This window comes from Ascidia mentula, chromosome 5, assembly GCF_947561715.1.
Source record: "Ascidia mentula chromosome 5, kaAscMent1.1, whole genome shotgun sequence".
NCBI lineage: Eukaryota > Metazoa > Chordata > Ascidiacea > Phlebobranchia > Ascidiidae > Ascidia > Ascidia mentula.
This window is the reverse complement of record NC_138570.1, coordinates 21,290,148-21,314,708: the sequence shown is the minus strand read 5'-3', so window position 1 is coordinate 21,314,708 and position 24,561 is coordinate 21,290,148. Positions and strand designations below refer to the sequence as shown.

General features: G+C 37.1%; 2 protein-coding genes across 2 annotated transcripts; both read left to right on the top strand.

The window, feature by feature from the left end:
- The first annotated feature begins 739 nt into the window (after positions 1-739).
- Positions 740-2,901, top strand: LOC145903209 (uncharacterized). The gene is made up of 5 exons (XM_082991274.1): positions 740-783; positions 1,138-1,303; positions 2,239-2,405; positions 2,472-2,626; positions 2,681-2,901. Exons 1-5 carry the CDS (start codon positions 740-742, stop codon positions 2,692-2,694), a joined length of 546 nt encoding a protein of 181 aa, XP_082847400.1. The 3' UTR covers positions 2,695-2,901.
- Positions 2,902-12,508: 9,607 nt separating this feature from the next.
- Positions 12,509-20,034, top strand: LOC145904025 (uncharacterized). Its single transcript, XM_082992239.1, has 13 exons — positions 12,509-12,771; positions 13,164-13,329; positions 14,592-14,794; positions 14,907-15,045; positions 15,589-15,640; positions 16,016-16,181; positions 17,332-17,498; positions 17,565-17,745; positions 18,170-18,240; positions 18,532-18,718; positions 18,939-19,040; positions 19,357-19,459; positions 19,754-20,034. Exons 1-13 carry the CDS (start codon positions 12,511-12,513, stop codon positions 19,894-19,896), a joined length of 1,941 nt encoding a protein of 646 aa, XP_082848365.1. The 5' UTR covers positions 12,509-12,510; the 3' UTR covers positions 19,897-20,034.
- The last annotated feature ends 4,527 nt before the right edge of the window (positions 20,035-24,561 follow it).

Here is a 24,561-nt window from a genome sequence, read left to right as displayed (position 1 = left end):
GAAAACAAACTAAGTTCATTTGATCTACTGTACCTTGTTGTTGAATAGATTTTATCCGATGATCCTTCACATCCTGGGGTAATTGTTGGCGGGGATCAAATTATAAAACTTAAAGCCCGAAGAATTAATATTCAAATATTCGTTTATCGACCATTCACTCCTCCTCCTACAATCAGCATCAGCTCAGGTTTGTATTATATCAAGTTCGAGAATAATGTGAGGCAGAAGTAATGAAGTGGGTTGAACAATTTGAGCAACCGATCATATAAAGAGACTTAAACACAAACCGATTATATAATTTAAAAATGCGGACACTGTGTAGTGCACAATGCTTAGTGTGTGTGGATGACGTAGTTATTATGTGTCTGACTTATGGAATTTTCAAACCAAATATTTTTCATACAAGTTTGTGTTTAATTAAACCCTGTTCTCACGGGGAAAGTTATGTGTCACCATAAGCACTTCCACTACATGGCTTTGCCGATGATATTACGCACTTCTTGTATTTACAAGCTTTTGCTTGACATTTCGATGTAAAGGTAACTATGTGATGGTCAGCTGATTTCATTTATAAAACTTCCAGTAATTAATGTAAACATAATAGTCAGAAAGAATAACTGAGAATATAAATTGAGACGAAATAAGGTTTATTGACCCAGGAATATTTTTGCACTAAAATCAAAGTAGTTTAAAACAGGAAAAGTGAAACTAGAATATTATTTTATATTCAGATTGCAAGATGTATAACGAAAAGGAATGCAACACAAATTCTATCAAGTTAAAGTAAGACTTAAAATTTCTAGAAATTGCTAGAGGAATAAATATTTTTTTCATGAATTTGTTACTTTGAATTCATCCAAACTAAACCAAAACAATGATATAAAATTTCTTTGTTTTAGTTGTAAGTTTTGTTGCTTAAATGAAATTTGTTTTGATAAAACTTCAGTTAATCTAAAATAATAAACAAGTTATGATGAGTAATCACAATCTCATTCAGATGTCGGTCGTCCGACCTTTTTTGAATATAAAGAAAAAACGACATCTTACACATCTATTGTTTTCTTTTATTGTTTTTTTACATATTTTACAACATCAAGTTCACCAATCTTATGGTTATTTAAACAACTTTTATTCCAGTGTCAGTTCCCATGGGTTAAGAGCATTGGATGCAAGTGGAAAAGATATTTTGTATATTTCAAATCGTCCCATGACAAGTCTTGATTGTCTCCCTGGAAGTTGTAAAGCTGCAGCGAAAGATCCTGTTTTCCAATTTGAACTGGACGCGTGTTTTTCAACTCTGGAGGTATTTGTATTTAGTGAAGAAATATTATCCGATGTACATCTGAATTTATTGAATCTGGCAGTAACTGAACTGGTCCGCAATACAGTTAAAAATAACATGGTTATTACATAGAAAAGTTGGGTTGTTCAGTAGCAGAAAACAAACTACTGTCGCCTCCCTTAGAGCGACTGAGGGGTACGACTGCGTCTCGGGCGTCGCACCCAAAGGGGCCGACTGAGTCTCGATGGCAACTCGGCCTCGTAGGCAACTTGCCTTCTCTATCTCAAGGTTACTGTTGGAGTTAAATAACTCCTTTACAAAAGTCTGTGCGTCTCCTAAGTAGTCTAACTCCCGACTAAACACATACATCCACCAAGCTTCAAACCAGTCCAAAGGTGTTCATAAATCCGTTTATTGTCGATAATCCAGTAAAGTAATACAGCACACAGCACAGAAGTTTGTTTGACTTTGTTTATGATTTCAGTTATATATATGGCTTTATGGCCTAAATGTCGTGGTTTATGACACAAGTTTAATGTCGCTGCCTCTGCAGGCTAGCATTTTTTCACATGCTACTGACGCCGCTTTGTTGGACATCACAACATGGGCATTCGTTGAACGCGTGATTACAATGACTTTGGTTTTAACTCCCGGCTTGGTTTTAACATAAATTAGCTGTAAGTTGTAGGGCCTTTTTTCTTTGTAAACATGTGTTGTGCAGCGACACTACTGATGCAACCTGAGTCAATAGATAAGTTTCGTGTAAGAGGTGATTTCCATTAACTTAACTTACTTTGCACGTTAATGACGTCATCGTCGTTAATCTTGAATAAGACAAAGCATGTCATAAACCTTTAAAAAACATATAACAATTTTCATTATCGACCAACTGATCAGAGCATAATCTTCATTATTAATTATTCCAACAAAAATATACTTTACATGTTTTTTCGAAGAAATCCCAAGGCAACGTAAGCATCGTGTACCAAGTTCGCAATTACAAATTTACCACTCAAGTTGTGAGACGGACATCTTACAATCCACACTTGGAAATATCGTGCTTTATTTCGGAAATATTAAACAGAGATATCAAAACTGCTTCTAGAGCAATGTCAACTAAACTGTACGCATTGTAATTTAATTACTTTTTTAATTTGGTGACATTTATGCTTTTGTTGAAACTTAACAGGAAAGAAAGTTATCTGACTTCACATCGTAGTGTCGGGAATATTACGATCAGATTTGAGTTGTTTAGTGACGAGCAAATGAAAAATCCACTCAGATCAAATTCAATCGTCCAAGTTCCAAACTCCAAGTTCCAAGTCCAAGTTCACCAAATAGTTGGTGAGCCTTATGCTGTAATTATCTACATGAATTGACACATTGCCTTCTGTGTAGAAACCGTGTTCTAAGGGTCCACGTGCCTTATACGTGTCTTTCATCTCCTCCCGACGTCTGTACCGTCTATACTTCGACTACATTCCATCTTGCGTACGAGTGCGTACTGCACATTCGATAACAAACATAACATCAACTGAGTGAGCGAGTTTGAGGCCCATTAAAGATACGCGTTTTAACTGCGGGAATTCCGCCTCGTGTGACGTTCCGCGCCAAGAACCGGGGCGCGTTCAACGGACGTTACACTCTGCATCAGGTTTTCAATTAAAGTCATGCTAGGGAAGAACATAAGAACTCACGTGCGACTTTATGTCAAATGTACTGAACAAATAGGATTTCCCAATTAAATGTTACTCAAGTTATATTAGATTTATGTATCGCAAAAATGGGAAACAAATTATAAAAAATAGTAACGATTGAAGAGTGCAATTCATCATAACGTAATTAAATAATTGGGTAAACTCAGTTTGATCAAATGTACATAAAACAAATATCAACAGAACAAAAGGTCATGTTTAATATTTACATCGCAGTGATAAATGCTTAACTGATCGGAACCGGGGGCACCCTGGGGTTGTGGATTATTGATTTAAGCGTGTGAGAAGTCACAAGGTTTGTGTTAAAAAACTTCAAATTTCAACATTCTGCCCCAGACTTGCACAACCCCAGGGTGCACATTTTCGAGGCTCGAGTCAGACAAAATGACGTAAGAATCTGCATTTTGTCTCGCGCCTCGAAATTTTTTTGCTGCATTCGGGCAACTTTGAAACGTAAATTCCAATGCGAACCGTTTGTGGCCTTGTAATTATCATGCTTTTTGTCTTTGGTTAAAATTGAAGAAAGATAATTGTTCATGCCTCAGCGGTTTGGTCGTTCGACAATATCTGCGAAGGAATGTCAACCGTGAAGTTGTCATAAAATACCTTGGTTATTCAGCCACAATTTACACTTCCGTCAGGATTTTTATATTATTTGTGGTACAATCTATCCGCGGTGGAGTTAGCATGGACGTAAGCCACAAGCAAAACGTTGCGCGTCATCTTCTCCATTGTAGTGAATGCAGATATCATAGAAAATTTAATACATGAGTTACAACTCTGTGATGTTTGATCCCGAAATAAAAGTGAGAACATGCATACGATGAACAAATTCTCCTTAGTTTGTGATCAACGTTGTAATTATCTATATATAGCGTCCTGAAACCCGGTAGAAATAAACATTGCTGGGCTTGCACGCACGTTCAATCTCCTCACCGTGTTTACTGCAAACTGCTAGTAATTAACATTACTTGCACGCACGTTCAATCTCCTTACTGTGTTTACTGCAAACTGCTAGTAATTAACATTACTTGCACGCACGTTCAATCTCCTTACCGTGTTTACTGCAAACTTGTGATTGCAGTATTATAATGACGTTATGCAGTACCTGGTACAAGGCTAATCTCAGGTTGTTTGGTGGGAGACGAGATTAGAAGATGAAGTAAGCGCTTGGCGCTGCGTGTCGCGAAGTAGCGTTTGCCGCAAAAACGCGTTCTTAAAAACACCTATTTATAAAATTCGGGATGGTTGAACCCAGAATAATAGTTGAATGTGTCTAATATTCTGAATGTAAACGAAGAACAGGAAACATTGCAAACGAATGTCGTTTTGCGAACACTTTTCAACCACATGTCTGTAAAAAATAAGTAACTTTAATAATGACAAATTTATTGCAAATATAACCTTGATATAAAGAGTTCTGTTTAATCTTACCCTCCTGGTATTAAATGCTTAACTCAAGGTATTGACCTGAATGTGGAGTTGTTCTGTCATTAAAAATTACCTGTTTGTCTTACTTTTGTTGGTTGTGCTGCAAGCGACGATTTAGAATAAAATTTCTCTTGCAAGTAAAACGTTTGCGCATCACCTCTGTTGCGATGTCTGCTCATATCATAGAAAGCATGAAACATTAAATATTCTGTGCATGGATGCGCGTTGAAATCACCTCATGTTTATTCACATATACATGATGTCATGCAGTACCTGGTACAAGATTAGTGCTTGGCGGTGCGTGTCCCGACTGCTGAAAATAGCAACAACTTCACCTCATGTGGTTGGGAAGTTACCTGCTGCGTGTTTAGTGGTAATGCAGTTTTTCTATAAAGCCGGGAGTCTTGCAGCTGTTTGTCCGCATTCAGTTGCCTGGGACAGGAAGGTGTCGAGGGACAGGTAAAGAAAAGTGGTAAGAAATAATACGAGATCTAACTAACTTGGATGCAAATTACTTGGGTCGTATTACAAGAAATTGTCGATTAACATTGGTAGCTCACCTTGGCATCAGTTTCCTAACATTTAACATTTATCTATGAAGTTAGTCGTAACTGCTTGAGGTAACAACGTTGCTTATCCTCGACAACACGAAGTGTGTACGTCTAAAGTACAACAGGTTATCTTACATTAGAGATAATACAAGCCAGAGAATATGTGAAAAATAAATGCAGGAACCAACCTGTGCAGGTCGCGGTGACCATCTGTCTTTACAAATCAATATATTATATTCCTGTGACTCGGAGTAAAGCACGATCACCGCCTGTGTGTAATTTTTATTTTTTCTCATAAATAATAATTTCGCCTGTTGGCATCCTCAGTTTCTGTCTTATTCAAATTGAAATGTTTCCACTTCTTTTGGAGTCTCAGGAATATAACAGAGATAATGCAAGTTCACAATTGTTAATGCGAATACAAAACAAAGACGTGAGCAGAAGAATGTGATAAAAATAATGTAGTGTTGATATTAGTCACAAGAGTAAGTTTTGTAGCTGTTTCAAAACATGTTTGTGTGTAGTTCGATGGAACGGTTAATGAAACACTTCTTTTCTAAAATAGGTCATGCTTTACCATTGCATCGACATTTTCACATGATTGTTTATATCGTTGTCATAGCACCGAAAGCGTGGGTGTGGCGCACCTAGTGGCCATAATTGAAAGTTAATTATCACGAAGTTTTACAATTGGTTTACATTCTTTGTAACTTCATATGTGGAATTTATTGCAACAAGTTGATTTTTAAGATTCTCCCACCAGTCTTAGAAGTCAGTTCGCTGAACAGTATAGCTGCCCTTGTTAATGTGATTAAGTTTACACACGGTGTTGACGCTGTCTTTGTACTCACAGTGTCTCTCTTGCATTTGTACACACGTGAAGCGTGTGGTATTCAATCTTCTGTCGCCCAAAGTTATCGGTAAGCATTGTGTGTGTTACGTCATAGTGGCGCATTGTAGTTTATGTTGCCTGTTTCGTTTAGGTGTGATACAGTAACTGCTTGGGCCGTCTTTGTGGTCCAGAGTTTCCCGGTTCCCAAATAGTTGGTGAGCCTTATGCTGTAATTATCTACATGAATTGACACATTGCCTTCTGTGTAGAAACCGTGTTCTAAGGGTCCACGTGCCTTATACGTGTCTTTCGTCTCCTCCCGACGTCTGTACCGTCTATACTTCGAATACATTCCATCTTGCGTACGAGTGCGTACTGCACATTCGATAACAAACATAACATCAACTGAGTGAGCGAGTTTGAGGCCCATTAAAGATACGCGTTTTAACTGCGGGAATTCCGCCTCGTGTGACGTTCCGCGCCAAGAACCGGGGCGCGTTCAACGGACGTTACACTCTGCATCAGGTTTTCAATTAAAGTCATGCTAGGGAAGAACATAAGAACTCACGTGCGACTTTATGTCAAATGTACTGAACAAATAGGATTTCCCAATTAAATGTTACTCAAGTTATATTAGATTTATGTATCGCAAAAATGGGAAACAAATTATAAAAAATAGTAACGATTGAAGAGTGCAATTCATCATAACGTAATTAAATAATTGGGTAAACTCAGTTTGATCAAATGTACATAAAACAAATATCAACAGAACAAAAGGTCATGTTTAATATTTACATCGCAGTAATAAATGCGTAACTGATCGGAACCGGGGGCACCCTGGGGTTGTGGATTATTGATTTAAGCGTGTGAGAAGTCACAAGGTTTGTGTTAAAAAACTTCAAATTTCAACATTCTGCCCCAGACTTGCACAACCCCAGGGTGCACATTTTCGAGGCTCGAGTCAGACAAAATGACGTAAGAATCTGCATTTTGTCTCGCGCCTCGAAATTTTTTTGCTGCATTCGGGCAACTTTGAAACGTAAATTCCAATGCGAACCGTTTGTGGCATTGTAATTATCATGCTTTTTGTCTTTGGTTAAAATTGAAGAAAGATAATTGTTCATGCCTCAGCGGTTTGGTCTTTTGACAATATCTGCGAAGGAATGTCAACCGTGAAGTTGTCATAAAATACCTTGGTTATTCAGCCACAATTTACACTTCCGTCAGGATTTTTATATTATTTGTGGTACAATCTATCCGCGGTGGAGTTAGCATGGACGTAAGCCACAAGCAAAACGTTGCGCGTCATCTTCTCCATTGTAGTGAATGCAGATATCACAGAAAATTTAATACATGAGTTACAACTCTGTGATGTTTGATCCCGAAATAAAAGTGAGAACATGCATACGATGAACACATTCTCCTTAGTTTGTGATCAACGTTGTAATTATCTATATATAGCGTCCTGAAACCCGGTAGAAATAAACATTGCTGGGCTTGCACGCACGTTCAATCTCCTCACCGTGTTTACTGCAAACTGCTAGTAATTAACATTACTTGCACGCACGTTCAATCTCCTTACTGTGTTTACTGCAAACTGCTAGTAATTAACATTACTTGCACGCACGTTCAATCTCCTTACCGTGTTTACTGCAAACTTGTGATTGCAGTATTATAATGACGTTATGCAGTACCTGGTACAAGGCTAATCTCAGGTTGTTTGGTGGGAGACGAGATTAGAAGATGAAGTAAGCGCTTGGCGCTGCGTGTCGCGAAGTAGCGTTTGCCGCAAAAACGCGTTCTTAAAAACACCTATTTATAAAATTCGGGATGGTTGAACCCAGAATAATAGTTGAATGTGTCTAATATTCTGAATGTAAACGAAGAACAGGAAACATTGCAAACGAATGTCGTTTTGCGAACACTTTTCAACCACATGTCTGTAAAAAATGTGTAACTTTGATAATGACAAATTTATTGCAAAAATAACCTTGATACAAAGAGTTCTGTTTAATCTTACCCTCCTGGTATTAAATGCTTAACTCAAGGTATTGACCTGAATGTGGAGTTGTTCTGTCATTAAAAATTACCTGTTTGTGTTACTTTTGTTGGTTGTGCTGCAAGCGACGATTTAGAATAAAATTTCTCTTGCAAGTAAAACGTTTGCGCATCACCTCTGTTGCGATGTCTGCTCATATCATAGAAAGCATGAAACATTAAATATTCTGTGCATGGATGCGCGTTGAAATCACCTCATGTTTATTCACATATACATGATGTCATGCAGTACCTGGTACAAGATTAGTGCTTGGCGGTGCGTGTCCCGACTGCTGAAAGTAGCAACAACTTCACCTCATGTGGTTGGGAAGTTACCTGCTGCGTGTTTAGTGGTAATGCAGTTTTTCTATAAAGCCGGGAGTCTTGCAGCTGTTTGTCCGCATTCAGTTGCCTGGGACAGGAAGGTGTCGAGGGACAGGTAAAGAAAAGTGGTAAGAAATAATACGAGATCTAACTAACTTGGATGCAAATTACTTGGGTCGTATTACAAGAAATTGTCGATTAACATTGGTAGCTCACCTTGGCATCAGTTTCCTAACATTTAACATTTATCTATGAAGTTAGTCGTAACTGCTTGAGGTAACAACGTTGCTTATCCTCGACAACACGAAGTGTGTACGTCTAAAGTACAACAGGTTATCTTACATTAGAGATAATACAAGCCAGAGAATATGTGAAAAATAAATGCAGGAACCAACCTGTGCAGGTCGCGGTGACCGGTGGATCTGTCTTTACAAATCAATACATTATATTCCTGTGACTCGGAGTAAAGCACGATCACCGCCTGTGTGTAATTTTTATTTTTTCTCATCAATAATAATTTCGCCTGTTGGCATCCTCAGTTTCTGTCTTATTCAAATTGAAATGTTTCCACTCCTTTTGGAGTCTCAGGAATATAACAGAGATAATGCAAGTTCACAATTGTTAATGCGAATACAAAACAAAGACGTGAGCAGAAGAATGTGATAAAAATAATGTAGTGTTGATATTAGTCACAAGAGTAAGTTTTGTAGCTGTTTCAAAACATGTTTGTGTGTAGTTCGATGGAACGGTTAATGAAACACTTCTTTTCTAAAATAGGTCATGCTTTACCATTGCATCGACATTTTCACATGATTGTTTATATCGTTGTCATAGCACCGAAAGCGTGGGTGTGGCGCACCTAGTGGCCATAATTGAAAGTTAATTATTACGAAGTTTTACAATTGGTTTACATTCTTTGTATCTTCATATGTGGAATTTATTGCAACAAGTTGATTTTTAAGATTCTCCCATCTTAGAAGTCAGTTCGCTGAACAGTGTAGCTGCCCTTGTTAATGTGATTAAGTTTACACACGGTGTTGACGCTGTCTTTGTACTCACAGTGTCTCTCTTGCATTTGTACACACGTGAAGCGTGTGGTATTTAATCTTCTTTCGCCCAAAGTTATCGGTAAGCATTGTGTGTGTTACGTCATAGTGGCGCATTGTAGTTTATGTTGCCTGTTTCGTTTAGGTGTGATACAGTAACTGCTTGGACCGTCTTTGTGGTCCAGAGTTTCCCGGTTCCCAAATAGTTGGTGAGCGTTATGCTGTAATTATCTACGTGAAGTGTATTTGTTTGAAACATTGCCTTCTGTGTAGAAACCGTGTTCTAAGGGTCCACGTGCCCTATACGTGTCTTTCGTCTCCTCCCGACGTCTGTACCGTCTATACTTCGAATACATTCCATCTTGCGTACAAGTGCGTACTGCACATTCGATAACAAACATAACATCAACTGAGTGAGCGAGTTTGAGGCCCATTCAAGATACGCGTTTTGACTGCGGGAATTCCGCCTCGTGTGACGTTCCGCGCCAAGAACCGGGGCGCGTTCAACGGACGTTACACTCTGCATCAGGTTTTCAATTAAAGTCATGCTAGGGAAGAACATAAGAACTCACGTGCGACTTTATGTCAAATGTACTGAACAAATAGGATTTCCCAATTAAATGCTACTCAAGTTATATTAGATTTATGTATCGCAAAAATGGGAAACAAATTATAAAAAATAGTAACGATTGAAGAGTGCAATTCATCATGACGTAATTAAATAATTGGGTAAACTCAGTTTGATCAAATGTACATAAAACAAATATTAACGGAACAAAAGGTCATGTTTAATATTTACATCGAAGTAATAAATGCTTAACTGATCGGAACCGGGGGCACCCTGGGGTTGTGGATTATTGATTTAAACGTGTGAGAAGTCACAAGGTTTGTGTTAAAAAACTTCAAATTTCAACATTCTGCCCCAGGCTTGCACAACCCCAGGGTGCACATTTTCGAGGCTCGAGTCAGACAGAATGACGTAAGAATCTGCATTTTGTCTCGCGCCTCGAAATTTTTTTGCTGCATTCGGGCAACTTTGAAACGTAAATTCCAATGCGAACCGTTTGTGGCATTGTAATTATCATGCTTTTTGTCTTTGGTTAAAATTGAAGAAAGATAATTGTTCATGCCTCAGCGGTTTGGTCTTTCGACAATATCTGCGAAGGAATGTCAACCGTGAAGTTGTCATAAAATACCTTGGTTATTCAGCCACAATTTACACTTCCGTCAGGATTTTTATATTATTTGTGGTACAATCTATCCGCGGTGGAGTTAACATGGACGTGAGCCACAAGCAAAACGTTGCGCGTCATCTTCTCCACTGTGGTGAATGCAGATATCATAGAAAATTTAATACATGAGTTACAACTCTGTGATGTTTGATCCCGAAATAAAAGTGAGAACATGCATACGATGAACAAATTCTCCTTAGTTTGTGATCAACGTTGTAATTATCTATGTATAGCGTCCTGAAACCCGGTAGAAATAAACATTGCTGGGCTTGCACGCACGTTCTATCTCCTTACTGTGTTTACTGCAAACTGCTAGTAATTAACATTACTTGCACGCACGTTCAATCTCCTTACTGTGTTTACTGCAAACTGCTAGTAATTAACATTACTTGCACGCACGTTCAATCTCCTTACCGTGTTTACTGCAAACTGCTAGTAATTAACATTACTTGCACGCACGTTCAATCTCCTTACCGTGTTTACTGCAAACTTGTGATTGCAGTATTATAATGACGTTATGCAGTACCTGGTACAAGGCTAATCTCAGGTTGTTTGGTGGGAGACGAGATTAGAAGATGAAGTAAGCGCTTGGCGCTGCGTGTCGCGAAGTAGCGTTTGCCGCAAAAACTTGAAATTCACAATTGCAAACGCGTTCTTGAAAAAACCTATTGATAAAATTCGGGATTGTTGAACCCAGAATAATAGTTGAATGTGTCTGATATTCTGAATGTAAACGAAGAATAGGAAACATTGCAAACGAATGTCGTTTTGCGAAAACTTTTCAACCACATGTCTGTAAAAAATGTGTAACTTTAATAATGACAAATTTATTGCAAAAATAACCTTGATACAAAGAATTCTGTTTAATCTTACCCTCCTGGTATTAAATGCTTAACTCAAGGTATTGACCTGAATGTGGAGTTGTTCTGTCATTAAAAATTACCTGTTTGTGTTACTTTTGTTGGTTGTGCTGCAAGCGACGATTTAAAATAAAATTTCTCTTGCAAGTAAAACGTTTGCGCATCACCTCTGTTGCGATGTCTGCTCATATCATAGAAAACATGAAACATTCAATATTCTGTGCATGGATGCGCGTTGAAATCACCTCATGTTTATTCACATATTCATGATGTCATTCAGTACCTGGTACAAGATTAGTGCTTGGCGGTGCGTGTCCCGACTGCTGAAAGTAGCAACAACTTCACCTCATGTGGTTGGGAAGTTACCTGCTGCGTGTTTAGTGGTAATGCAGTTTTTCTATAAAGCCGGGAGTCTTGCAGCTGTTTGTCCGTATTCAGTTGCCTGGGACAGGAAGGTGTCGAGGGACAGGTAAAGAAAAGTGTTAAGAAATAATACGAGATAACCAAAATTCGCCTGTTGGCATCCTCAGTTTCTGTCTTATTCAAATTGAAATGTTTCCACTCCTTTTGGAGTTTCAGGAATATAACAGAGATAATGTAAGTTCACAATTGTTAATGCGAATACAAAACAAAGACGTGAGCAGAAGAATGTGATAAAAATAATGTAGTGTTGATATTAGTCGCAAGAGTAAGTTTTGTAGCTGTTTCAAAACATGTTTGTGTGTAGTTCGATGGAACGGTTAATGAAACACTTCTTTTCTAAAATAGGTCATGCTTTACCATTGCATCGACATTTTCACATGATTGTTTGTATCGTTGTCATAGCACCGAAAGCGTGGGTGTGGCGCACCTAGTGGCCATTATTGAATTTAATTATTACGAAGTTTTACAATTGGTTTCCATTCTTTGTAACTTCATATGTGGAATTTATTGCAACAAGTTGATTTTTAAGATTCTCCCATCAATCATTTGTCGAAGTTGAGTGGTTTTGTGTTCAGAATAAGTTTCTGAGTAAAGTTGAAAATATCAATCAAGCAGACAGCTCAAAGATGTTTAATATCAGATAAATATATTTCGCCTAAAGAGGCATCATCAGTTTCTGTGACTGCAGAGTGTATAAATCAGAAGCAACGTAACCATTTAAGTTAACACAAGGTTTATAACTTCTATTACAATAACTTCTATTCTCTTCAGTTGTCGATGTTAGGAAAAACATTTGAAATGGAAATTATTTTCCTCTTATGTTTGTTTCTGCAAGTTGCACGTCATGCTTGTGATGATTGGCAAACTCTAAGAGGGTTCCCCCCCCCCTGCAAACCAGGACCTTATAGTGGACAGAGTACTGATTTCCTCATCTCATACTTTTGTCCAAAATTTTTGAGAGCTTTATCCACTGGAAATAATGGGGGAATTGCTGCAATACATTTGTCCTCCAGATCAATCTTCAACAACATTTGTTGGGTAAAAATACTCGCTCTGTAGTTCTACTAAACCAACCTTAACTTTGAGTTGTGGGAGATCTTGTGCTTACGTGAACCAAACTTATCACAACATGTTTATAAATATTCCTGTTCGCAACTGCAAGATATAAAAATAATTAGCGTGACGATAAATTCTAACGTTATTTTTGCGGATCGAATATTCTACTTTAACATTTGTGGCATTTTTTAATTATCTGTATAATTTATTCAGGCGTCAGTGGTTGAATTCTTTTCTGATAATGATAATAAAACAACCTGAAAGCGAACCATAGAAATAACTGATTAATGCGTTTAGAGGGCAAATACCGGTATGTGGAACAGGGAAATTCCTATTTTTCATACTAATTATTTGTATGTTTTGTTATATTGTAGGTTTTCGACGGACGAGAACCCACTGAGAGCATCTTAGTAGGAGAGTTTACTGGTAATGGAAGTGCAACAGGAATTGTGAAATCAGATACAGGTTTTATGCTTTTATATTGTTGGAGGTTGAAAGGCCTTTCTTCTCCTCTTTCTCCCAACGTTGCATTCATGGAAGGTAAGAAATGTAAAACCAAACAATGTAAGAAACAAGCATGAAATGTATTTGAATATCATAAATCGATTAAAGTTAAGATGCAACGGCATTCTTTAGTTTTCGTTATCAAATGTTGAACATCGGTTTTGTGGACGCATATTAAACAGCGCTAAACGGTTAAGCTTCACTGAACCTTCACAGTTTTGATATAATAAGAAGTTTCCCAGACAAAAAAAAATTTGTATTTTTTCTGAATTTTTGAAAGAATTGTTTAATGAATCACTCAACGACTTTAGCAATTTTCGGTGTTTGTCCTGATGAAGTTCGATTGCATAACGACCGAAATATCGACCAAGCAAATTATTATTTTTCATAAGAGCTCATGAGGTTTTACAACATTATGCCTGGCAGCGTTATTTAAAAACAATTGAACCCTTTGAGATTTAAACGTTTTATATTTTTTTTTTGTGGAAACTAAAGTTCGAATTAGTTTGATGTGAAAATAATTCTAAAGCTGGTGATAAAAAATCGCGTTGAAGAAAGTTCGATTGAAACTTAAACTCTCGGTAAGGCATCGATGGATTCAGATGATGTAAAGATTGCAATAAATCTAACATGCTTGACATACAGTGGACACAAAAACTTTTGAAAAACAATTAGTTTTGTAACCGAGCTGGTGGAAAAACATCTGCGAAACAAATATCCACAGAAAATGTGTTAAAATGATAAATATTTGGTTAACTTGGAATCTGAGCTGAACTGCATTGAAACCACTTTCATCTAAAGTCCGGGCTAGACTCGAAAACGTTTGACCTTCAGCATTCCAGGCATCCTCCGTCCTTTTTGCTAAGCTGATATAACTCTCCGGTCTGAACCTGTATAGTGGATTAAGCTACACTTATGCGTCAGCTCACAACGCGTCAGACTAGCTTCACATATGTGCAGGTGACCACCATCGTACAGCGCAGTTCATATCACAAACATATATTTTTACTACACCGGGATTCGAACTCAGGATATCCAAAGCACCACGATCAGATTTAAGCATACTTTTGTATTTGTGAATACATTTTTAACGAAGGTGACAACAAGTGTTTGATTCAGTTTCCAATACGACACCAACTTATTTGCCACCTTTAAACTTTTTCCGTCGAATATTAAAGATTCGGTCAAATACTGAAACTAAGTCGAAAAAAGTGGACTTGCTCTGATTCGGCCAACTTTCAGTTTAATTTAATTTCTACAAACTCATGCAAGTACGTAAAATACGAAATGTTGTTTAGTTAACAAACAATCTTGTGATTCGGAGTTGAACGTGGACGATCTTCCAACAACTCTTGTTCTTCCAATTTCGAGCTATGGATTCTTGTTACAATACATAGCTTGTAATTATACTGTGACAAGTCCAGTGAGATGTAATTTCACAATATCTGCTTCCTCTGTTAGCATTACGTTTGGTCGCAATGGATATAAAGACGGACTCTATGTAAGCTGCATTCTGAAAGTTTTCGTGACTGCCATTATAGAGACGTTGTTGTTATATTTGATTTGAAAATAAACTAAGTTCATATGACCTACTGTACCTTGTTGTTGAATAGATTTTATCCGATGATCCTTCACATCCTGGGGTAATTGTTGGCGGGGATCAAATTATTAAACTTCAAGCCCGAAGAATTAATATTCAAATATTCGTTTATCGACCATTTACTCCTCCTCCTTCAATCAGCATCAGCTCAGGTTTGTATTATACCAAGTTCGACAATAATGTGTGGCAGAAGTAATGAAGTGGGTTGAAGAAGTTGAGCAACCGATCATACAAAGAGACTTAAACACAAACCGATTACATAATTTAAAAATGCGGACACTGTTTAGTGCACAATGCTTAGTGTGTGTGGATGACGTAGTTATTATGTGTCTGACTTATGGAATTTTCAAACAAATATTTTTCATACAAGTTTGTGTTTAATTAAACCCTGTTCTCACGGGGAGAGTTATGTGTCACCATAAGCACTTCCACTACATGGCTTTGCCTATGATATTACGCACTTCTTGTATTTACAAGCTTTTGCTTGACATTTCGATGCAAAGCTAACTATGTGATGGTCAGCTGCTTTCATTTTTAAAACTTCCAGTAATTAATGTAAACATAATAGTCAGAAAGATTAACTGAGAATATAAATTGAGACGAAATAAGGTTTATTGACCCAGAAATATTTTTGCACTAAAATCAAAGTAGTTTAAAACAGGAAAAGTGGAACTAGAATATTATTTTATATTCAGATTGCAAGATGTATAACGAAAAGGAATGCAACACAAATTCTATCAAGTTAAAGTAAGACTTAAAATTTCTAGAAATTGCTAGAGGAATAAATATTTTTTTCATGAATTTGTTACTTTGAATTCATCCAAACTAAACCAAAACAATGATATAATATTTCTTTGTTTTAGTTATAAGTTTTGTTGCTTAAATGAAATTTGTTTTGATAAAACTTCAGTTAATCTAAAATAATAAACAAGTTATGATGAGTAATCACAATCTCATTCAGATGTCGGTCATCCGAACTTTTCTAACTGATTATAAATATAAACGACATCTTACACATCTATTATTTTCTTGTATTGCTTTTTTATAGGTTATAAATTAGCGACACATTTTACAACATCAAGTTCACCAGTCTCATGGTTATTTAAACAACTTTTATTCCAGTGTCAGTTCCCATGGGTTAAGAGCATTGGAAGCAAGTGGAAAAGATATTTTGTATATTTCAAATCGTCCCATGACAAGTCTTGATTGTCTCCCTGGAAGTTGTAAAGCTGCAGCGAAAAATCCTGTTTTCCAATTTGAACTGGACGCGTGTTTTTCAACTCTGGAGGTATTTGTATTTAGTGAAGAAATATTATCCGATGTACATCTGAATTTATTGAATCTGGCAGTAACTAATCTGGTCCGCAATACAGTTAATAATAATGTGGTTATTACATACAATTTGTGGGGTTGTTCAGTAGCAGAAAACAAACTACTGTCGCCTCCCTTAGAGCGACCGAGGGGCACGACTGCGTCTCGGGCCTCGCACCCAACGGGGCTGACTGAGTCTCGATGGCAATTCGGCCTCGTAGGCAACTTGCCTTCTCTATCTCAAGGTTACTGTTGGAGTTAAATAACTCCTTTACACAAGTCTGTGCGTCTTCTAAGTAGTCTAACTCCCGACTAAACACATACATCCACCAAGCTTCAAACCAGTCCAAAGGTGTTCATAAATCCGTTTATTGTCGATAATCCAGTAAAGTAATACAGCACACAGCACAGAAGTTTGTTTGACTTTGTTTATGATTTCAGTTATATATATGGCTTTATGGCCTAAATGTCGTGGTTTATGACACAAGTGTAATGTCGCTGCCTCTGCAGGCTAGCATTTTTTCACATGCTACTGACGCCGCTTTGTTGGACATCACAACATGGGCATTCGTTGAACGCGTGATTACAATGACTTTGGTTTTAACTCCCGGCTTGGTTTTAACATAAATTAGCTGTAAGTTTTAGGGCCTTTTTTCTTTGTAAACATGTGTTGTGCAGCGACACTACTGATGCAACCTGAGTCAATAGATAAGTTTCGTGTAAGAGGTGATTTCCATTAACTTAACTTACTTTGCACGTTAATGACGTCATCGTCGTTAGAATTGTTGACCTATTTTCAAAGCGATAATATTTGACTCCACTCACAACTTAAAGACGTCACTCATGTTATGAAAAGTTAAAATGATAAGCAGCGTAATATGTGAGTGCACGTATGATAAGTTGCGATTTTCTTGATATTTGCTCTGAATTACTTTCGAAGAAAAGTAAAATCAACCTAAGTTTTGTAAACGAACTTAGCAATTAGGCATATTAATCTTGAATAAGACAAAGCATGTCATAAACCTTTAAAAAACATATAAAAATTTTCATTATCGACCAACTGATCAGAGCATAATCTTCATTATTAATTATTCCAACAAAAATATACTTTACATGTTTTTTCGAAGAAATCCCAAGGCAACGTAAACATCATGTACCAAGTTCGCAATTACAAATTTACCACTCAAGTTGTGAGACGGACATCTTACAATCCACACTTGGAAATATCTTGCTTTATTTCGGAAATATTAAACAGAGATATCAAAACTGCTTCTAGAGCAATGTCAACTAAACTGTACGCATTGTAATTTAATTACTTTTTTAATTTGGTGACATTTATGCTTTTGTTGAAACTTAACAGGAAAGAAAGTTATCTGACTTCACATCGTAGTGTCGGGAATATTACGATTAGATTTGAGTTGTTTAGTGACGAGCAAATGAAAAATCCACTCAGATCAAATTCAATCGTCCAAGTTCCAAACTTCGTTTACGCTAAGGTTGATTCGGCCAGTGGAAGTGGAAAGTTTCATACATCTCTAAGGGTATGTTTGTTCAATAATAATTTGAAATAAATATGTATCAGTGCATTATTAAGGCTCTGCTGGTCATAAGTTAAGTCTTAGAAGTGTGGCCTGAAATACACATATATGCGTTCACACACGGTAAAAATTTTATGCTAAATAAATAAATTCATTGATGAATTCCTCGAAGTCAAGTTTGTGAATAAATTAACTTTTAATACAAAAACTGTGTTGATCATTCTACTCCTTTATTACTAAACTTACGTCATAAGTTATGTAGGTGGACTGGATTATTGGCTGGACCTAAATGCGCTCGTTGTTGTTGGCTGACAAAGCGTTGTTTATTTATGTATGGTTTCTATTAGATATATTAGGAATTTTTTTCATATGATTTGTGCAAGGATTTTATGTTTAGCCACTGTTTTAATGAAACTCTGTTTGTCAGTTAAAATCGTGCTGGGTCAGCAACATGGGTTCTGATGAGGGAGGTTTGAAACATGAACTCATCACAGAAAGGTAAAATGTCGCTGAAAAAAACCTTCCAAATACATTCCTGTCAATTATGTTCAAGTGAAAGTGAATTAAGAATGCCAGAAAACATAAGCACGAAACTTCACATATTTCCAACCTTACCCACTATTTCTCATTTAAATTCAGTGTTTTTTCTACTTCTATTTCATGCCACAATATTAACACAGGTCTATAGAAATTTGTTTTATTCTTGCTCAAAATGTTTGATGGCATCTTATTAGAGATTTGTTCGAGTTAAAATATAAAAAGTTTACAGATAAAATCATATTATCGCAGCTGCAAAGTCGTCCACGAGATGGAGTCTGAAGATTCAATCGTAATTTTGAGAAACTACCAAAGCACTTTCGTATCTTTTAAGTTTCGATCATTCGTGTGGAACAACGTGCCTGTGAACGAACAATCACTGTACGCTCACTGTTACGTGCAATTATGCGACAACACTTCTGATGGTTGTCAACAACCGGTAAGGTTTTGTATAGACAGTAAAATTGACTCTTTCTTCCTTGGCAGAATTACGTACATAGTAACATATTAGCTGTCCTACACAAGAACAAAACTGATTTTACGAAAAAATACTCACACAATTTTCAATCGAATAATCTTGATAAGCTTCTGGATTTATTTACAAATTTTCAGAGTTTTATTATGAAAACGCAAAACATTTATTCATATGTGTTTCACAGGATTGCTCACAAAGACGTGAACGGCGATCAGTGGATGCGGATATAGAAGAGATTTTAACGGTTGGACCATTCTACGTTTCAGCTCCGGATTTGTGTGGAAAGGTGAGTAGATGCATTTAAGCTCTCGGTATATAGCATAGAGCCGTACTTAGTTGTACATCACGTTATATACTAAACGAAAAACAGATTAACTAATCTTCAAAAACACGTAAGCAGCTAAGTTAGTGAAAGGTCCAGTGTGTATTGGTGCGTTCGTATATTTAGTTTTACACATAAACTACTAACAGGGTTATCGATCCACAGTCTACCGGGGCAGTCATCAGTAATTCAGTTTGTTAATTTTTTTGTGCTATTTTTTTGGTTGTACAAATACTCCAGTCTGTTGTCTAGTCTGTATCATAAATATCTTTTATTGTAGGAAAATGGTGGATGCACAGATTTCTGCAACGAAGAACTTGGAGTTGTCCAATGTTCTTGTTTTAAAGGCCGCTATCTCGGGAATGACGAAAAAACTTGCATTGGTGAGAACTTATATCTTTCGCTATTTGAATATCGTCTGATCCGATTTTAAGCTGCAATTTTTGAGGAACAAAATTACCTTTCCAAGTCAAAGAACAACAAAAGAGAGTTCCACATCTTATCTTCAAAAATAATTGAAGTTGTCTGACTTAAAAATTCTAAAACGTTTGCTGATGAAAATTCTATAAATCATGACAACCAATCAGCAAATAAACAATACTGGTATTTCTTTTTCCATACCATGTAACTATATGTCCCAATAACTCTATCTTACCTTAATATATGTGTGTGTGCAGAGGTGGAAAAAGCATTGGAATCAGAAGGTGTCCAGGATATGAAAGGTGTTTACATAGCAGTTGGATTCATCGTCGTTCTGCTTATTATTGTGCTTGGGTTGGTTGCTTGGTTTATGAGACGTCGTTTCAACAAGGATGTTTAATGTGATAACTGAAGACATAAGTGTACCCTGCGTGTAACTAACTGACTGATTTAATTAACAGCTTAACGTATATTTGTATAATCCCGTGTATAACGCACACTTTTGTATCTTGCTGCAAAAATACAACCTGACATATATCTGTGTGTGTAGAATTGTTGCTTTATAAGAGATTAGTTTCAAAGTGCTGCGTTGTCTCCAAGCACAATCCAACCACTCAACTTAAAAAAAAATAACGCTAACACCGCTTGTGAAATCACGTGATGTTATCGAAATACAATATGCCTGACAGCAACAGAAACATAAAATAGTATTTGAACATACGCATAGCAATGTCTATTCATTGCACCAAGAAGTATCAAGATTCACTTTTAACATGAGATTATCGCTATTATGGGAAACGCCGTTTGGCAGAAGGTTATTTAACGAAAGGGAGTTTACTTATCTAAGTAAGGGTCACTTGTTTGCGGAAGAATTTGCTTCATACCATATGGCGCTGATGTACAGCGACATGGTCTATGTCTAGTGTCGCCGCACAACATATGTGCATACAAAAATCCCAAACTTACAGCTTTGTTGTGCCTGAGAGTTAAAACCAAATCATTATAATCACGCGTTCAATGAATGCCCAAGTTGTGATGTCAAACGAAACGACATGGGTGAAAAAGTGCTAGCCAGTAGATGCAACGACATTATAGCTGTGTTATAAACCATGTTATGTAGGCAATCAAGCGATATAGTTAACTTAGGCAACCAAACTAACTACGTAAATAGTTATATTAAACATAGGTACTTCTTGCAAATAATAAATAACGTTAATTTAAACACAAATACTTGTTTCGCAAATGATAAATAAAGCTAAAATAAACATAACTACTTTTAGTTAATCGGAAAACAAAGACTTGGATTTCAACATAAACAACATATTTGGGGCACTTACGTAATCTAGCAATATAAATAACTGACGTAATCGACCAAATCGGTAAGCAAGTTCAAGTTGCGCAATAAGGTGTATTTGGTAGTCATCCACCCCTTTAAAAATCACAGGGTCAGCGTTCACGTCGTCAATATTTAACTGTAGTTCATGCGGATCTAAATATAATAAAAGTAGAAATGATTGTGAAATAACTTCAGGAAAGACAAAGAAACAAACAACCAAAATATGTTACGGAGATTTCTTACCATCAACGAGCATTACCAGTTCATCTGTGGTGCAGTTGTCTGACGTTGGTTTATTTCTTTTCTGGTAAACCAAACCAAACACACCTTAATGTTGGTTTGTATTCTGTTGGCTTGTTTCGAGAGATGCTTGATAACCGTCGCCAGACATTGATCCAGCAAAGCACGTTCTCTGAGCAGTGATGCGTGACTGAAAAAATATTTGTAACGGTTTTAAGATACAACATACTATTTGAATCAACAAATCAAGCACTCAGCCTAAGGTGAGGTTCTTGAGCAAACATGTACGTTATCATGTCCTAAATAACAAACAACCTTGGTTGGAATTTGTATGTGTTGATGTCTTTGAAAAGGTCGGACTACGAACAACGCTGTGTAAATATCTCAATCCGCTACTGCGTCAAACAGCAAAGTTATCTGCGTATTCGATAATTTACCCAACAATATATTGTCAATCTCTCCGCCGTCGACTCACTCGCTTTGTCCGCAGTAAGATTGTGACGCAACAAATATCAGCTGTCCAGCCAAGCGGAACCAGTAATTCCTCTCTCAGCAGCGAAACAAAGTGCGGAACTTAATCCACAATCGTTGCCTGGGGCAGCATTTGTGAGGAAACTATTACTTTGTGAAAGCGGATTCCTTTATTCGTTTTTAAGTGTAGCAGCAAGTTCTTAAACAAACTAATTCCCAAGAAAATTGTAAACAAAATTCGTCTCTTCCACGCTTCAGTGATTTTCCAACACGAACAGCGATTTTATCCTCGCAACCAGAACATTAACTTTTCCAATGCTGATTGCTGACTTGCAACATAGAATACTGTTTTAGTATTCTATGCTTGCAATAATTACCTAATTTTTTTTGTATACACAAAATAGGCAGATTAAATAAAGTTGATGTACATTTTGCATGAACGAGCAATATTCTATATTACAAATATTCGGTTGGAAGCCAACAATTTATTGTAGTAAAGCTACTCGATTTCTACAAAAATTTAAGGTAAATATGCATATGTCTAACTTTGTCAAACAATCTTTACTAAGTGCACACGATGCAATTATGAGTAAAAAAATGTTACATCAGTGGAAGAATCTGGGATGTTCACAGTTTTATAAATCTCACAAAACGTGTCACTTCAAAAGAAAATGCAAGAACATAAAAAAACAGCATCGTATCTTTCACATAATACAGGAAGCATACAAATTTTCACAGTGAAATATTTACAAACTACACGAACTTGTCGCGCAACTGCATACAATGTTTTGAACCTGACAAGAAAAGAAAAACAGGAAACTGTTGTTCTAAAATAAGTAAAACTTGGGAACAGAAAAGTTTTGTTTCTTTGTAGAAACTTTTCTGTTGGCCGGGGAAATCGAACGTGCTCTCATCGTCCGGTGAGCAGCTCTGAAAAATCCATATTTCAGTGTTCCTGTATTTTAACGCACACTACGAGGCATTTCCTACCCGTTAACATGTAAGGTGTTTCCCCTCGTTTGCGATGTGTGAGGTCTTGGCGGCCCTGAATAAACAAAGGTTGATATTTTTATGATTGAAACAAACCCCAGAACTTTTGCTGCATGAAAGCTTGTGTCTAAGCTCAGTAGAAATGTGCGTTAACACAAATTGTAACGAACTTACTCCTCTTTTCTTTAACAATCGGCAAACCGATGGTCGCCTGTCGTTTAAACTCGGCCACAAACTCATCAGACACTTTTCCATCTTCACCCAAATTATCCGTAAGAGTGACGTAAAGGCCTTCAGTCGCTCTACATGACGTCATCAACTCTCTGCTCGCCGTTCGGTTGAAAGATAAATATCCTAAAAATGTCATCATAAAGTTTAAACCACGTGGAAATAGATAAATGTCAATGTAATACATAAGGTAATAGGGAAACCAAGTGCATGTTTTCCTAAACAATCTCACGTTATTTTGTCACCCGACAACTCCATAGAAATCATATATAGACAACCAACCTAATGCCTGGGCAGCAGTTTGTCGAATCAACTGATTCTCCGACTTCACTTTACCAAGAAGTTTCTCCACAGCGCCGCAAGTGACGATGGCTTCAGGAACGCCCGCCCTCGTGTGGGCGAGTGACGCAAGATAATCCGCTGTAATACGTCATCATTACGTCATCTTTCTTTCATGTGAAACTACAAATCACCCAAAAAGTCGAATATATATTTCAACACGTACCTGCCATTGCCACTACGTCATCGTTGACGTCATCGAGGAAGTTGACGAGCGTAATGACGCCTCTAGCGGAAGATTCGACAAGGGAAGTGTTTGTTATGATGCGAGCGAGAACAACCAGCTGTTAAATACACAACTGCTATAACTTAAAACCACTTCCTCCACGCTTTCGTCCCACATAAACCACAAGGTTTGTATTATTGCATGAGGTTTTAATTCATCTCACAAAGCTTTCTCAGATACAAGATATTTCTTTCCAACTTTACCTGAAAAGCTGCGGTAGTTTTAAAAATCGGATCCTTGCACCGAAATAAATCCTCAAACGTTATGAGGCTCAAACCACCCAAGCGTGAAATCCGTTGTTGTTGTTGGATTCGGTTGAATGCGAACATGGTTAGTGCGGATACTGCTTGTAATTCCACCGCCTTAGAAAGAACAAAACAATTGTTAGTAAAAATTACTTCCAATTCGTTCACACATAAACTATGCACACGCAATTAACTTTATCGCCAATTATTTGTACGTAAATTTCAATAGAAAGTAAATACCCTGGCTTAAAGCAAGCTTCGCAGATTCAACAGGAGTTGTGGGAAACAAGTAGTAGAGGTGGGGATTACCCACCCGGTACTATATATTGAGCATTCTTTATTACATCACAAAGGTTTTACAACAAACCCACCATACTGGGCGAGTTGCAGACTTGCAGAATAATTTCGAATCCGAATTCGTCCAATTCGTTCCGTTTGTCTTCGTTCTCCTGACAACCGCTAACAAGACACGATAAACAATGGAGAAGATCGACCTTTAGAACAAACATCTTTTGTTTAATCGCGACTCTATGACGTAATTTCTGGCATCGCGACACCTGCATCTTCTCGTCACGTGACGTTTTCCACACTCTGTTGACCAGCAGCTCAATGGCGCCCTCTTGGTTTCAAAATGCTGCGTTGTCTCCAAGCACAATTCAACCACTCAACTTAAAAGCTGACTCAAAGTAGGTAATGTAACAAACACAACGAAAATATACAAACATAAAAACGCATACAATGACTTCAGCACATTCAGATTTGCATTAATTCGTCAATTTGTTGTAAACCAAAGCAGCCGACCGTGTAACTCCACTTACAAACTAGTAATTGTATTTCACAATAGTAATTGAATCTTAACAGTCTGTTCTTCTGGCACATATATAAAAACGTTATTCACCGACGTTTCGCCTGTTATCCAACAACGCTTTCTCAGGGTAATGATACAGGTACAGCACACAACTAACGCCAAGAAAACGAAAAAATAACGGT

Coding starts and splice junctions, on each gene's coding strand:
- LOC145903209 (XM_082991274.1), top strand. CDS start 740: ATGTATAACGAAAAGGAATGCAACACAAATTCTATCAAGTTAAA. Junction 784..1,137: donor ACAAATTCTATCAAGTTAAA/GTAAGACTTAAA, acceptor CTTTTATTCCAG/TGTCAGTTCCCATGGGTTAA. Junction 1,304..2,238: donor CGTGTTTTTCAACTCTGGAG/GTATTTGTATTT, acceptor GTTTTTTCGAAG/AAATCCCAAGGCAACGTAAG.
- LOC145904025 (XM_082992239.1), top strand. CDS start 12,511: ATGTTAGGAAAAACATTTGAAATGGAAATTATTTTCCTCTTATGTTTG. Junction 15,641..16,015: donor ACAAATTCTATCAAGTTAAA/GTAAGACTTAAA, acceptor CTTTTATTCCAG/TGTCAGTTCCCATGGGTTAA. Junction 19,460..19,753: donor TGACGAAAAAACTTGCATTG/GTGAGAACTTAT, acceptor GTGTGTGTGCAG/AGGTGGAAAAAGCATTGGAA.